At 35.7% G+C, this 14,415-nt stretch overlaps 1 protein-coding gene across 4 annotated transcripts in view; it reads left to right on the forward strand.

Moving 5' to 3' along the window:
* ANTXR2 (ANTXR cell adhesion molecule 2) overlaps positions 1 to 14,415 on the forward strand; it is a 149,734-nt gene that overhangs the window by 32,934 nt on the left and 102,385 nt on the right. For all 4 annotated transcript variants that reach the window (XM_031041750.2, XM_081812265.1, XM_081812266.1 and 1 more), the window contains exons 8-10: positions 4,053 to 4,113; positions 6,051 to 6,149; positions 8,352 to 8,421. In XM_031041750.2, the coding sequence (XP_030897610.1) occupies positions 4,053 to 4,113; positions 6,051 to 6,149; positions 8,352 to 8,421 (230 nt within the window). The remainder of the gene's footprint in view (positions 1 to 4,052; positions 4,114 to 6,050; positions 6,150 to 8,351; positions 8,422 to 14,415) is intronic.

A 14,415-nucleotide genomic window follows, 5' to 3' on the forward strand; every position in this document is an offset into this window, starting at 1 on the left:
ATAAGTTCCCAACAAATTATAATTATTATTACCATTGTTAGAAATTCTTTTGAATTTTTGACTCCTGATATTTGTACTAAATTTAGGAAGTTTGACTTTTAGTAAATTTGACTTTTGTTATCCATATTAATATTTGAGGACTTAAAAGTAGGGAGTAAGTAATAATGTACCTGTTATTTTCATTTGTAATTATTCCTTAACACTAATATTACTTTTTGAGTGAACAGATGCTTGTGAGTGAACAGATGCTTCAGTAGTATACTTTTTTCCATGGTGAGCATCAAGTTCTTTGCCAATTTATATATATATATAAATGAACTTCAGAATCTCAAATGATGCAATTTTGCATCTAGTGTGTGCATGACTTAAAGTGCCCTGGTTTTATTAATAGCATTTGGCTTGTCTTTAAATTTGGTCTATGGTGCTATTAGCTCTCTCTGATGTCAACCAAGGCCGACCTTTAGTGGAAACTATTTTCTGTTTCTATTGAGATATAATGAAGACAGATGGTAACACATATTTGAAGAAACATCCTTACAAGATGCTCTGTTGTACAATGATGGAAGTGCAGAGTATGAAAGATAATGCGTCAATTATCGTAGATGGGACACCTGATCCAATGTTCAATCAATCAGTAACAGTATTTAATTTAGTAAAAATTAACTAGAGTGTTTAAAATATTTGTCCTCTCTTTCAGTTGTCATTTAGTGATGACAATTTTAATATAATAGACCTATTTTGATATCTTGAACATTTGAACTTGTGCGCAATTGCTTGTACTAAGAATAGATTATAAACTGTTTCATGTTTATGGAACTGTTTAAAAAATTTAATGATGGAAACTATCTGCATACAAACATTGAATTATTTTGACTTCCAGTTATTTTCTTAATATAGGGACTCTAGATGGTAAACTCTAGATGGAAAAACCAAATTTAGGACAAATTTTATTTTTTTAAAAATGCACACACTTTCTTTTCTCTCTTCTTTCCCCACCACATTCTCTTTCCCTCTCTTTGATTGTTTTTCATTTGGAAGTGGTTTGGGTGAACTTCGTTTCACATTATGGGTTTCTGGATTTCTGGCATTCACAGTTTATTGGAGAGCTAGATGCTTTTTCACATAAATTAACTTTATTCTGCCTTATCTTAGTCATAATATGGTTGTTGACTTGCTTACTAGGTAGATATTTTTAATATTCTTATTAATTCATGCAATCTATATTCCCTAAACATTTATTGGTTGTACTGTGTGTACAGAACCATGTGCTGGTCCCAAGAGGATTGTACAGTATAATATCCTCTTTTTATACTCACAAAGTTTGTCTTCTAATAGAGGAGGTGATTCATATACCCAACTAATTTAACATAAGGTCCAAAGAAATTAAAAAAAAAAATCACTACAAACTTTAGAGAAGGGCAGGTAATGTCCTGTGGGGAATTCAACTGGATTCCTTCAGATGGTGATGCCACTTTTTGACTCATGGTCTAAACTGCTGACCTTTCAATGAATGTGTTCCTCGAGTCACTTTTCCATTCAGTAGTATCATTTCTATAAAATTCATTTTATTAAAATAAGTACAAATATTAAACTAATGTAAATGTATTCTGAGGTATCAATGTATATTATATAATTTACTGCAATATATAACCAGTCTTCAGCTATTCTTAGTTTCTGCTTAACGTAACTTGATTTCTTTAATCTCAGACTTGAATAGAAAATAAATTTCTAAATCATCTTGAACCTTTTCTTTAAAATCAAAATACCTTACGGGGATAAACAGGGTCTGGCTTCAGAAATGTATAGCAACAACAGTCCTTCAGGAGAACACCATAAGAACTGATCATTCGATCTTACTGTTGGAACTATCATTTTATTTTTTGATTTTTATTATTTATTTATTTATTTATTTATATTTAGAAAGGGAGATTAGGAGGAAGAGAGTGGCAGAGGGAGAGAGAATCTCAAGCAGGCTCCACGCCCAGCAAGGAGCCCAATGCGGGGCTCGATCTCACCACCCTAAGATCATGACCTGAGCTAAAATCATGAGTGGAACGCTTAACCCACTGAGCCACCCAGGCACCCCTTGAACTATCATTTTAAAACTGTTCAATGGATTACGTCAAATTAAAAGAGGATACACACATGTGTCTTAAATATTTTGAGATCTGATTTAATTATGGTAGGAGAGAGAAAACCAGTACAATTTTAGAAATTCACACAGGTCATTCTGGGTTGCATCTTCTTTGATAGCCTTTGGAACATCTTGTAATTTCTTCATGTACCTTATTCTAAGGAATCTTTAAAAAACGGTTGCGATTTCCAACGGATTCAATCTTTAAACCTCTCATAATTTTTCCTGATGCTTGAAACATTTCTCAGTAATGCCGCTAGAGGTGTGCCTAAAATAACTAATAAAGAAATTGTGAACTGAAAGATGTTCCTCCATAGGAGCCTTCTTAATGGGATCTGTTTTAAAATAAATTCCTTTAGACTTGCTGGCAAGTAAAATAGGTGTGGAGGCTTTGTATTTTCCTTTGACCCTTCCATTTGCATGGCTCACTGTTCTCCTTTTATCTCAGGTCGGCCAAAGCCAAAGCTATAATGCTCCCTTTTTGTTAGTTGGAACCTTTTTAGCTCCATATTCCTTTAGCAAAACATTCCTGTTCTGTTCCCTTCAGAGCCTTGTTACCTGTATAGTGTTAAAATATTTAAGGATGTTACTGATCTGAGATACTTCCCCTCCAAGAGGTGACACACAATGGCAATGGTCCTCAGTTCTTTCCCCAATTCTTAATTGAACAACAGTACATAGTCCCGAGAGGAGTGAGTATTGATTATAGGAGATAAAATAGCAGACTAAGAGGAGGTCTTTGGGCACTGAAAGGTCTTTGGGTGACTATGGAATCAATCTCTGGTCATTTCTGAGTTTAAATAGACCTCATCCAGAATTTCTCAGACATAAAATTTTACTATATTTGTTTCCCAATCACTAAAGCTTCAATTGCTTTGTGAAAAGTGGATTTACTGGGAAGTGATCTTAAAAAGTACGAATGATTCCTCTTCTCAGTGAGGCATATTCAGCAACAAACATTCCCAGCTGGGTTTTAGAGGCTGACAATTTATCCTTCTACTGTTATTAAAGAAAGCACGGAAAGCGTTTCTGTTTCCTTCCTTCCTGTTCCAGTTATGAGCAGGAGATGCTAGAGCCCACCGTACATCATCTGTCTTCAACTCTGTCAAGAAAGGAATGTCGTCCAAAGATCATCTGGAATTTGTCTGAATTTGATAATGTAGTGCAGAGCAGTTCTAAAAATAAAGACGGGATTGTTGTGTCCATTAGGAGCAGCTTATTTCATCATTGTTGTTTTTCACTTGTAGCCTTGTGCCTTGTATGGTGGTTTCTGTTTCTCGGAACAAGCTAAGAAGAGCCATTCTGTTCCTGTGCTCTGGGAACGCTGGAGTGCAGAGTCTGTGTTTTTGAGGATAATATTTGGCTCATACAAGGAGCCTGTGTTCTGCAAGTGTAATGTTTGGTGCATATAAGGAGGATTAGCATCTGTGGGAATTGAGGCTGAGACATCGAATAGAAATGCCACAGTCAAATAAAGAAGTGTTTATTTATTGATATTGTATTGAACCTCTTAATAAAAAACATACTAAGTTAGCATAATTGGGCAGGAGTTCTGATTTGCTCTCTTGTTTTTGCCTAATAGGGAAAGTCAGCATAGATTTTTATGGCTACCGAGAAAGTTTAGTTGTCTTTGTGTTCACGGCTACCAGACGCTGAGGTTAACATCCACTTTATCTGTGCTTATCTGTATTTACTCTAATCAAATAAGGATTCCTACAGAATGCACTCTTGGAATATATACTGAAGAACAGCATGGAAATTTTCTAAGAGCCTGATAACTGTATATATGATAGTTAATAGGTTTTTTCTGCCATCTATTGAAGTTAAGGGGAAGACTTTAAGATTATTAGCAATCTTATAATTCACTTTACATGTTAGAATTTAGTTCTCTATCTTGGTCTTCTTTTTTCCTTTTTAGATACTAGATCGGTCATGCACTGAAATCCTGGAATTGCGGCCTTCAAGTGTCTGTGTGGGGGGTAAGTGGTTAGAATTTAAAAATACCATGTAAGAAATTGTATTTTTTCCCCCTCGTTAGATTATATGATTTGAAACTCATGTTGGAAAGAGAATAACAAAATTAACTTTTTTGGCATCCTTTTCTGTAAGAATTTTTAAATAATTCCTTGAAATATTTCTATTTTAAATTCAAATTTTTTAAGATTGGAGTGTTATTTTAAATAATGAACATATTGTGTGACAGGCTTTTAGAATTTTCTGTATATTTAGTTCATGTTTGAGACCTTTCCTATGACAAGTAAAATAAAATATGAGATTCTTTCTTTTTTCTGATTATACAAACAGTCATGTATTTGTGGACTTTGAGCTCTGTGCCTTGATGACCTGGCCAAAGTACAGTTCCCACCAGCTCAGGGCACGTACGGAGGTGATGGATGGGCGGATGGCAGGGAAGAAGCAACTGGCTTCATTAGCTGGCCCTAAGAACAAACTCAGGTTTTAGCCCTTCCCAAGCCATCCTTACCCAGGGAGAATGTGATACTCTCTGGCCTATTCTGTTTCTTCTTCAAGGCTGACCTGGAGTTCATTTTAATCTAGAAAAGGAAGAATATTGGGTCTAGTGGAAGAGGAAATGTGCTGTGTAATTTCCCACAAAGCCTCTCAACTGCTGGAGATTGTCTTAAGTTCTGTATCTTGTAGACTCCCTATTTAATGGTCATTGAGATGTTTAAGAGGAATAGTGCATTTGAACATCCCAGAGCATCCCTTTGCCTTTATGATTTTACCTAATCTTCATAACAACACTATTTGACAGTTTTATAATCCCTGGTTCACAGATGACGAAACTGAGGCTGAGTGGTTCAGTACTTGCTTTAGGAATTGTCCTATTTGACTCTTGTCTGTCCGACTCTAAAGCCATGTTCTTTTCACTGAGTCACATTTTACGTTTTACCTGCACTTTATAAGTGAAATTCCTTTTATAATATACTTAATGAAGAGTGGCATAGCAATATTTTCTTCCTCAATAAATTACTATATACATGTTAGATTATGGTATATAGGAGATTGTCTGAGAAGACTGAGAGTTAATCACTGTTAAAATAGTTAATATACCATCTTATAGCTAAACAGCAAATGGTTAAATGCCGATCAAGATATTTGATCAGTTACCCTGTTTTCCTTGCATTGTATTTTACTCTCTAACATTTAGTGACTGCTCCTCCTATATAGAGTCCTGAGCAATAAGTTGAATAAACTTTCTTTAGTGACTGGCCAAAGATTGTTAATAGTCCAAAATGCATGACCTCTGGTGAGTTATAAGTTTGTATGCAAGAGAGAATGAAACCGGGATTAGTAATGTCAAGAAACCATTAAAGAACTCCGTATGGGGTGTCAGAGATTAAAGAAAATACAACATATGACAGTTCTAAGAAACAAAGAACGTGAATAATTTTCTTTACATTCCCATACCTTAATACCTGAGAGTAGAGAAAAACAAAGAAGATTCTTTCCTGATGTATTTTCCTGAGGATAGAATTTGGGGAAATTTTTTTCTTTCATTCTTTCTTTCTTCCTTTCTTCCTTTCTTTCCTTTCTTTCCTCTCTCCCTCTCTCTTTTCTTCCTTCCTTCCTTCCTTCTCTGGGGACAGAGAAGATGGAGTGAGGGGAAATTTCTGTGGTATGTGGGAGTAACTGTTAGGTTTCAATTCTAATATCTTGGTTACTGTTAGAAAACACTTTGCTTAAAAAATAAAATAATGCCTTCCTATGTGGCAATAAATGCTATCTTCCCTGAATTTCACTAAAGGGTCCAAGAGAGTCGGAAATAAAGCAATGTCTTCGTTGTTACTAGTGGGCTGAATACTATGAAGAAATTGATTCTGTGCACCTTGACACTTTTAAGTTATGTCTTTCTTTTGTAAAGCAGGGATTAAAATGTTTATTTTTCTTCTTCTAGATGAATTTCAGATTGTTTTGTCTGGAAGAGGATTCAACTTGGGCAGTCGGGATGGGAGTGTCCTCTGTACCTACACTGTGAATGAAACATACACAAAGAGTAGGTTCCCCATAATCTCATTGTTGCTTGAATATCTGCATAGCATATAAACATCAAGTGTTTTCTCTTCTTTTCAATTGAAATCAACCATGCTATATTTTTTAATCACGGGAGAAAGAAGTGAAGTCCAGTGATAGTACAAATAGTAATAATTATTTTTGTTATTTAATGATTACAACCTTTGTTTATAACTTAAGAAATGCCGAACCCTAGCCTAAGAGGCCTCATTTTATAGATAATGGACTAATGGCTGAAAGAGTAAAATAATTTGCCTGTGGTGACACAGTCAGTAAAGGGCAGAGCTGAGAGTCGAACCCAGTTTTCCTGACTGCACTCTGTGTGGACGACATCATCTGCTCGATTTAATTGCCTCTTTCTCCAGATTTATTTATTATCACTCTTGCCTGAAAATCTAACTCTTGGACTATTCTACTGCTTATTGCCTTATTTTATTCTCACTTGTTTTCTTTTTTTTTAAAGATTTTATTTATTTATTTTAGAGACAGAGCACAAGAGGGGGGAGCGGGAGAGGGAGAAGTAGACTCCCTGCTGAGCAGGGAGCCCGATGCGGGACTCGATCCTGGGACTCCAGGATCATGACCTGAGCCGAAGGCAGTTGCTTAACCAACTGAGCCACCCAGGCGCCCCTCTCACTCGTTTTCTTTATCTAGTTTCCCAGTAGTTTTCCAATCAGCTCCTGGACAAAGTCTTTTTGTCTTATGGATATTTTATGTATTTTATATTTTTAGATACTTCACATATTTTGATCTTCAATGCCCGCTTAGCCCTGTTTGTTGCTAATTATCGTATTTATGCAGTTAGGTTTTATTTTCCCTAATGTGGCTTTCAAAACAGCAGATGAATATGTTTTTATCTTCATTCTGCAAAAAACTCCTTCAATAGATCTTAATGTTCTGAGCATTTTGGGTCTCTTTTAAGACATTTTTTCCTCATCGATGATTATATTGGCTTCTAAAATTTTCATCCGTAAGACAGAAGCTATAACTCTGTGAACTCTGGTAGAGTTATTTTTTGAGAGGTTCACGTACAGTTTTGCTGTTTTTCTGATGGTACTAAACACTCCAATAGCAGAGCTTTGGCTATGCCCACAGCAACTGTTCAGTGTGTGTTTGCTGGATTAACGTGGTGAGGTTCTCAGCATGGAAAATGTCATGATTAAGTCCTCTCTTTCCTGTTAGGATCATCATTTTGGTAAGGCAAGACAATAGAATTTGTACCAAAATCTTCATAGTAGATTCCACAATTGAAGAGGACAAAATAATTTTATTTTTATTCATCTGAATCTAAAGGTTAGCTTTACCTGACTCCCTTTGAGTACATATTCGATTATAGTATAAACATATTTTTTCCTTTGCTACGTAAGATGAAGTTTATTAAAGTAAGTCACTAAAGAAATAAGTGGAGTCAGATTGTATTTTCATCCCTCACATTCTGGGATTATCCATTTGATTGTGTAACTTTCCTGAATAGTTAATAGGCCCATATGTTATTAAAATTATTAGGGCAATTTAAGCATTTAGTTTTATGAAATTTATTTATTTATTGTAAGATACAACTCTCTTATTAAACTCTTGAAATAAATTCATTCATCCTTGGATATTCATCTTTTCTCTATTGTTTTTAAATTCTGCTTTTAAAATATATATCATCCTTCAGAGCCTAAGATATTTGAAAAATGGAGATGGAAAAGATGATAATTTTATAATATCTACAAATGTTTGTGAATTTAGTCTAATAAAAAACCATAGGGGCGCCTGGGTGGCTCAGTCGTTAAGCGTCTGCCTTCGGCTCAGGTTATGATCCCAGGGTCCTGGGATCGAGCCCCACATCGGGCTCCCTGCTCGGCGGGAGGCCTGCTTCTCCCTCTCCCCCTCCCCCTGCTTGTGTTCCCTCTCTCGCTGTGTCTCTCTCTGTCAAATAAATAAATAAAATCTTTAAAACAAACAAAAAAAACCCATAACTTATAATTTACCAAAACTGTATGTCAGTGAGGCTTATGATCTCTATTTTTTCATTTTCTTTTCCTTCTCTTTTTAGATGAGAATCTCTTTAGTTTTTCATGCTAATATAACTAATGTTTCACCATTGACCCCTGATTGCTGTTATGTTTCTCATAGTATTAATGAAACCGTGTGAGATACGTAAAGCTCTGTATTAATTCAGTGGCGTTTTATTTTCTAGGCGTTAATCCAGTAAGTGTGGACGTTAATTCTATGCTTTGTCCTGCACCTGCCCTGAATAAAGTTGGAGAGTAAGTACTTCATTAAAAACATTTTAAAAACATGTTAGCTACAAATTATTAGGAAATGGTGACAAATATACATTAATTATTTTACTGCCTCTTTTTTTTTTTTTTTTTTTGATGTACAGAGTGAACCTGAAATAGTAAGCTCTAGACAAACCACTCTGGTTAGTACTATAACTATACATAATATACTCTTAGTAGGGTGAAAATGCTAACATCTGCTTTATCTTGTTTCTTAAATATTGATTAAAAGGCCCTATAAATATTTATCTGGATGCGTATGAGAACTATTGCTAGAGCCCTTTAAATAATCAGAGCTACAATCATTATTTTGAACTTTAGAGTATTACATTTACACATGCACATACACACATATACACACACACGAGTTCCAAAGTGAGATTTTGATTAATTCCTATGGTATTTAAATATCAGTATTAAAGAGCAGAAGGAACATGGCTCAATAAGGCATACCTTGGACTAGAAAATATTCGTGCTTTAATTTGTATCCAGGTCCTGTTAATGTCTATTTTCTCATGATCTTTGGTATGGCAATAAACCATAATGATGGCTGGTTAAAAAAAGGGATATTTAGCTTGGAAGAAGAGCTTTTATTTAAATCACCTCAACACAGATAATTTCACTAGTAATTTAGTTTTTCCATTTGTGATTTTTTTTTACCCTCTCTATTAAGAAGGAAATGATTGGAGACAGTTCAGATATTCCTTAGCCCAATAGTAGGGGATACAATATGTTTAGAATACTACATAAGATACAGGATTACTTTATATTGATCTCGCATATAGAGCAGAGGAATATAAAATATACAAGGTTCATTAGCTTCTCCTGGTTTTTCTGCTTCTGTTCTCGGCAGGAGTGACCCTGTTAAGACAGGTCATTTATGTCACCCCTCCACTTAAAATCCTCGATATTTTCCACTCAGCGTGAAAAATCTAAATATTGCAATGTTCTATGAGGTTCTATAGGATCTGGCCCCCCTCTCTCCATCTTCCTTTGCCCCTTCTGTTATGGTCACACTGGTCTCTCCGCTGTTCCTTAACCACATTGACACTTTTCCACTCATTGTTCCCTCTGCTTGAAATGCCCTTCTCCTCATTCACTCGCACCTTCTTCAAGCCTTGTTCAAATATCACCTTCTTGGGAAATGCTTCCTGGTCACCCTATTTAATCAATACAGTCTTCCCCCTCTTAAGTTTGGCACTCCCTCTTCCCTTGTTTTTCATGGTTAATTTTTTTCTCCCATGCATTTATTTGTTTGTTTTTGTGTCTCCTTTCCTGCTAGGATAGATTTTGTTCTGTTTCTTGCTCTGCCTGTAACACCTAACACAATGCTTGACACACAACAGATTCATAAACGTTTGTTAGATGAGAGGATGTATGCATTTTTCTCAAGTATTTTCAATTACTAGTTATCTAAAAAGCAAAAAGAATACCTTTGATTCCTGGGCGGGGGGGTGGGGGGGGCGGCTGGGGGCAGGGGCTTATATCAGGTAGGGGAAAAGTGGCCAGAATCTTACTGGGGGGACATGCCATTTAAGAGAACAGAAAACTATCTTAGCTTTTTAATAGCAGTGAGTGGTTAAGGAAGACAGTTTACTTTCCTCTCCAGAGTAGCTATAAAATGCAGTATGCCTGTTCTATCCCAGACACTAAATTTGTTTTCTCTAGACTTCGCCTTTCGGCATTCTCCTTTTGAAGAGACTACTGTAGAAACTGCTGATATTCTTCAGTGATTTGTAGATTGGCTAAATACCCAGGGGATGTCATTTTAAAAAATCATGTAGAGCATAATAAATATGAGACATGAGAAGTCATCATTTGTTTGGCTTTTGACATTAATATTTCACCTATAAGCAAACTGAGAATTTGGTGGGAAGGAGATCTGTCTAAAATAATTATTTTTGGTTTCTTTCTTTCTTTCTTTCTTTCTTTCTTTCTTTCTTTCTTTCTTTCTTTCTTTCTTTCTTTCAGTACATGATACCACTGAGGCAAAGCATGAGGTTTAATTTGTTACTGTGTTGGGCATTTGGGGACATCATTATTCTTCTTCTAAGTATGTTGCAAGTAATTTGGACCTTTCCTTTACCTTGACTTTTCTTCAGATACTTTTGTAGGTGATGAGCTCTCTTATGAGATTGGATTAAAATCAACACAATGGAAACAGTTTAGCCTTGTAAGGTGACTGATGCTTAATATGTTTGCCTAATTAGCTTTTGGCTAAGGATTCAAACCCATTAAGTAGCTAGTTAGTCTATGTTTCACATAAACACATCTGGCCCAACAATGAATGAAGATTTTTCCTGTGTGAGGGCGACAGATGTGGTGATGGTTCCCCCGTTCTCTCACTTAAATAATTAACAACACCCCGGTGCAGTAACCCTACATAGACAGCCTCAAAGCCAGATGCATAGTCTCAGAGCTGTATCTGTGGACACGTGCCTTATCTCATTAGCCTGCTCTATCAGTTCCTTTCTCATCTTTATGTGACTTCCTGAATTCCATTTGGTTTGAGGATTAATCTTTTAGAAACCTAAAGGCTCGTGAATTTTAGTTTGTAAGAGGGTTAACGTGAAGTTGCTTTATTTGGGGAGATGGGGACAAAGAATCTAGCAGTGGAGCTAGGACCATAGGTTTGCATTTGGAAATTGATCTTGTGAAGTAAACAAAGGTTAAAGCTATCTGGGCAAATCTTATCCAGGTGTATCATTGGTTAGCATTCTTGAAATGGGTCTTTGAAGTACTTTCTTTGAAAGACATTTCTGTTTAGTCGAATTTCTTTATTTGATATAGATTTCCAGATTGAGATGGATGGATTCTTTTTTTTTTTTTAGGATTTTATTTATTTATTTGAGAGAGAGCAGGAGAAAGAGTGGGGGGGGGAGATAGAGAGAGAGAGATAGCATGGGCAGGGGGAGGGGAGTGGCAGAGAGAGAGGGAGAAGCAGAACCCCCCCAACTGAGGAGGGAGCCCAATGTGGGCTTGCTCAGAGGACCCTGGGATCATGACCTGAGTTGAAGGCAGCCGCTTAACCCACTGAGCCACCCAGGCGCCTCTGAGTTGGATGCATTCTTAGCACTTCAACAGGAAGAATGTAAAGGTGGTAGTAAGGAGGTTGTTCTTTTGTATTTCTTTCACTGGACACAATTTAATTTTAAAATGTCATATGATTAAACAAATTATCTCACCTTGACAAATCTGTAGATTGTTTGGGAGTTTATTTCTGCCAGTGGCTCATTTGTACCAAAATGTCTTAAGTTTGAATAGGAAGGACTCTGTGAAGTTCCTTGAATCCTTCCCCCATGCAGGGCATTCGCCTCATGGTGTAATGTGCAAGTGTCACTAGTCCTTGCAGTATGGGCTTATCCTCTGACCTTTGTTTAGTGAGACATCAACAATAGCACAGCTGCTCTGCCATAGTTGAGATCTCAAACCTGTAATTTGGCAAGAAGAACAGAGCAAATTGGGTAAATATACATAAACACATTGTGAAGAAAGAAAAACAGAACAGAATGAACCAGAGCCTTATCCTACAGCTTGTTTGATAGAGATGATTTAGGGAGGCATATGGTATAGTTAAATGTGCTTTCAAAAACATTGGCCAGAATCTTCTGGCAAATATGAAATAAATATCTAAATCAGATGAAACTGATAGTATTAGTTCTCTTAAAAGGCAGTGTGGGAAGACACTTGACAGAGTGTTTGAGTAAGAAGTGGTGGGACATTAGTGTATGTGGAAAATTTTAAGCATGTGATAGTGAAGGATCATTCAAATGAATGGTTTGGCAGACCTGGGGTTAGAGCCTGACTTGGTAATAGAATCTTGTTCTTTTCTTCGACGTTGTTATTTTTTTAATACAATTATTTTGCCTGGAATAAAATTGATTCATTCCACTTGTCTTTCTCGGTTGGACAAATTCTGCCTTTTGCACAGCTTCTCACATGAACACTTCTTTTCAAAAGTGTTTATATGTATGTGTATACAATCCCTAATAACATTATTTTAGTAGCAGGTGATATAACAACACCTTATTCTCTCTTCTGTTCCTAATGAGGAATGAGACTTTATTTATTTTTGTCATGGATACTAGGACATTAGTTATATCTTTACTTTGAATGTAAACATTAGAATCTTAGTGAGATCTAATCTAATCTAAACCTTAGTAAGGCTGAGGACTGTTTCTTTATTTCTCTACCCCCCACCTCAATGTTAGAACCATTTATCTTTTCTTTCATGTGGTGTATTGCTTGCTTGCTTTCTTTTTCTTTCTTTCTTTTCTTTCTTTCAAGATTTTATTAACTTATTTGACAGAGAGAGAGAGCATAAGCACAGGGAAGGGCCGAGGGAGAGGGAGAAGCAGGTTCCCCACTGAGCAGGGAGCCTGATGTGGGGCTTTATCCCAAGACCCTGAGATCGTGGCCTGAGCTGCAGGCTCAATTGACTGAGCCACCCAGGCACCCCTATTGCTTTCTGATTATATCCATAAATGTGATCAGTTCACCTAATCTGTTTTGCATCTCCATCCTAAGTATTATATTTAGTTCTGGAAATTATCTTTTAAGAGGAAGAACAATTAATTTGAATACATTGAGGGGTGGCCAAAAAGATGTTGCCAAGTATGGAAATGTTAAATAGGGTGAAATATAAAATACTGAAAAACATATGGTTCAGGTGTGACACATCAGCTGTCTTCAGACATCAGCTCTGTCATGTGAAAGACAGATTTGACTTATTCTTTATTGTTCCAAGGAAAGGAGAAGGAAAGAGTGGAAGGTAAAGGGAAGCACATTTCAGTTCAATGTAAGGAAGATCTTTCTAACAATTATTTAGAGAGTGTTTTGGTAACCAGGAGTGTTCAAAGAGGGATAGATATACGATGAGATAGAGGATATCCTTAAATATGTATTTAAATCCTCTTATATACTGCTTCTAAGTGTTATCAGTTTTTTTCTATTACTAGGGCATTTGACATTTTTGGATAAAAGGCACTAAAAATTGAGTGATTATTTCCAAGTATATTTTCATTATTTTATTAAAATATGCAAAAACAGCTAAAAAGGGGTTATTTTTGGTGTAATACTGAAAACAACTTACAATACAACTTAAGTGTGATGTGCAGCACATCTCTGAATACAGCTTTTTTTTTCCTTCTGAAATCTAGCAGTCTTTATATATTAGTTTACACATATATTGAAATATCTCAAAAATTATTTTATTTAGGAATCCTTTAACCACTTTAAAGAAAATATCCTTAGACAAAACACTAATTTACATATATACTCATCACTCGAAGTTGAATCTTTAAACTCTTCACAAATATGAAGACTTAAAAGTAATTTTTAAAACGGTCTGCAGAATATTTAATAGTAGCACTTGATTTCAAAATACCTTAAGTCACCACAGTTCTAATAACTTTTTGAGTAGTTGCCAGCTGAATTTCCAGTATGTGCAAATTGGAGGTAAATTATTTATTACTTCTAACAAATGTCTTTCACAATTTTATTTAATTTTTTCATCTTTGTTAATGGATCATAAAATGGCAGTCTTATTGGATATGCATTAAGTCAATAGTAAATGAATACTTTGCAAATAGGCTACTGTGGATCGAAATGTCAACCATATTTCATGGTGTATGAAATTTCTTAGTTCAGAGTAGCTCTGACGTATGGCACTGAGCTATTCTGTTTTGGAACTCTCCTACATCTTTAAACACTAAATAAACTCACTGTGACCATTAGGACTTACGGAATTTTATTTACTTAATTATATATCACAATACTATTTAGTAATTTTTTTGTGTGGAATGAATTTAGTTTTATCACTGTTGAGTACCAATTGACATTGAAATGCACTTAAAGCAATCTTTTTGTTATGGTAAGTTGTTTAGGTTTCTTCTATCCTACCTTTTTTTTTTTTTAACGTGAGCTCTAGGCCCAACATGGGGCTTGAACTCAGGACCCTGAGATCAAGAGTCACATGCT

The sequence above is a fragment of the Leptonychotes weddellii genome, chromosome 2, assembly GCF_054177405.1.
Source record: "Leptonychotes weddellii isolate Sample4059 chromosome 2, ASM5417740v2, whole genome shotgun sequence".
NCBI lineage: Eukaryota > Metazoa > Chordata > Mammalia > Carnivora > Phocidae > Leptonychotes > Leptonychotes weddellii.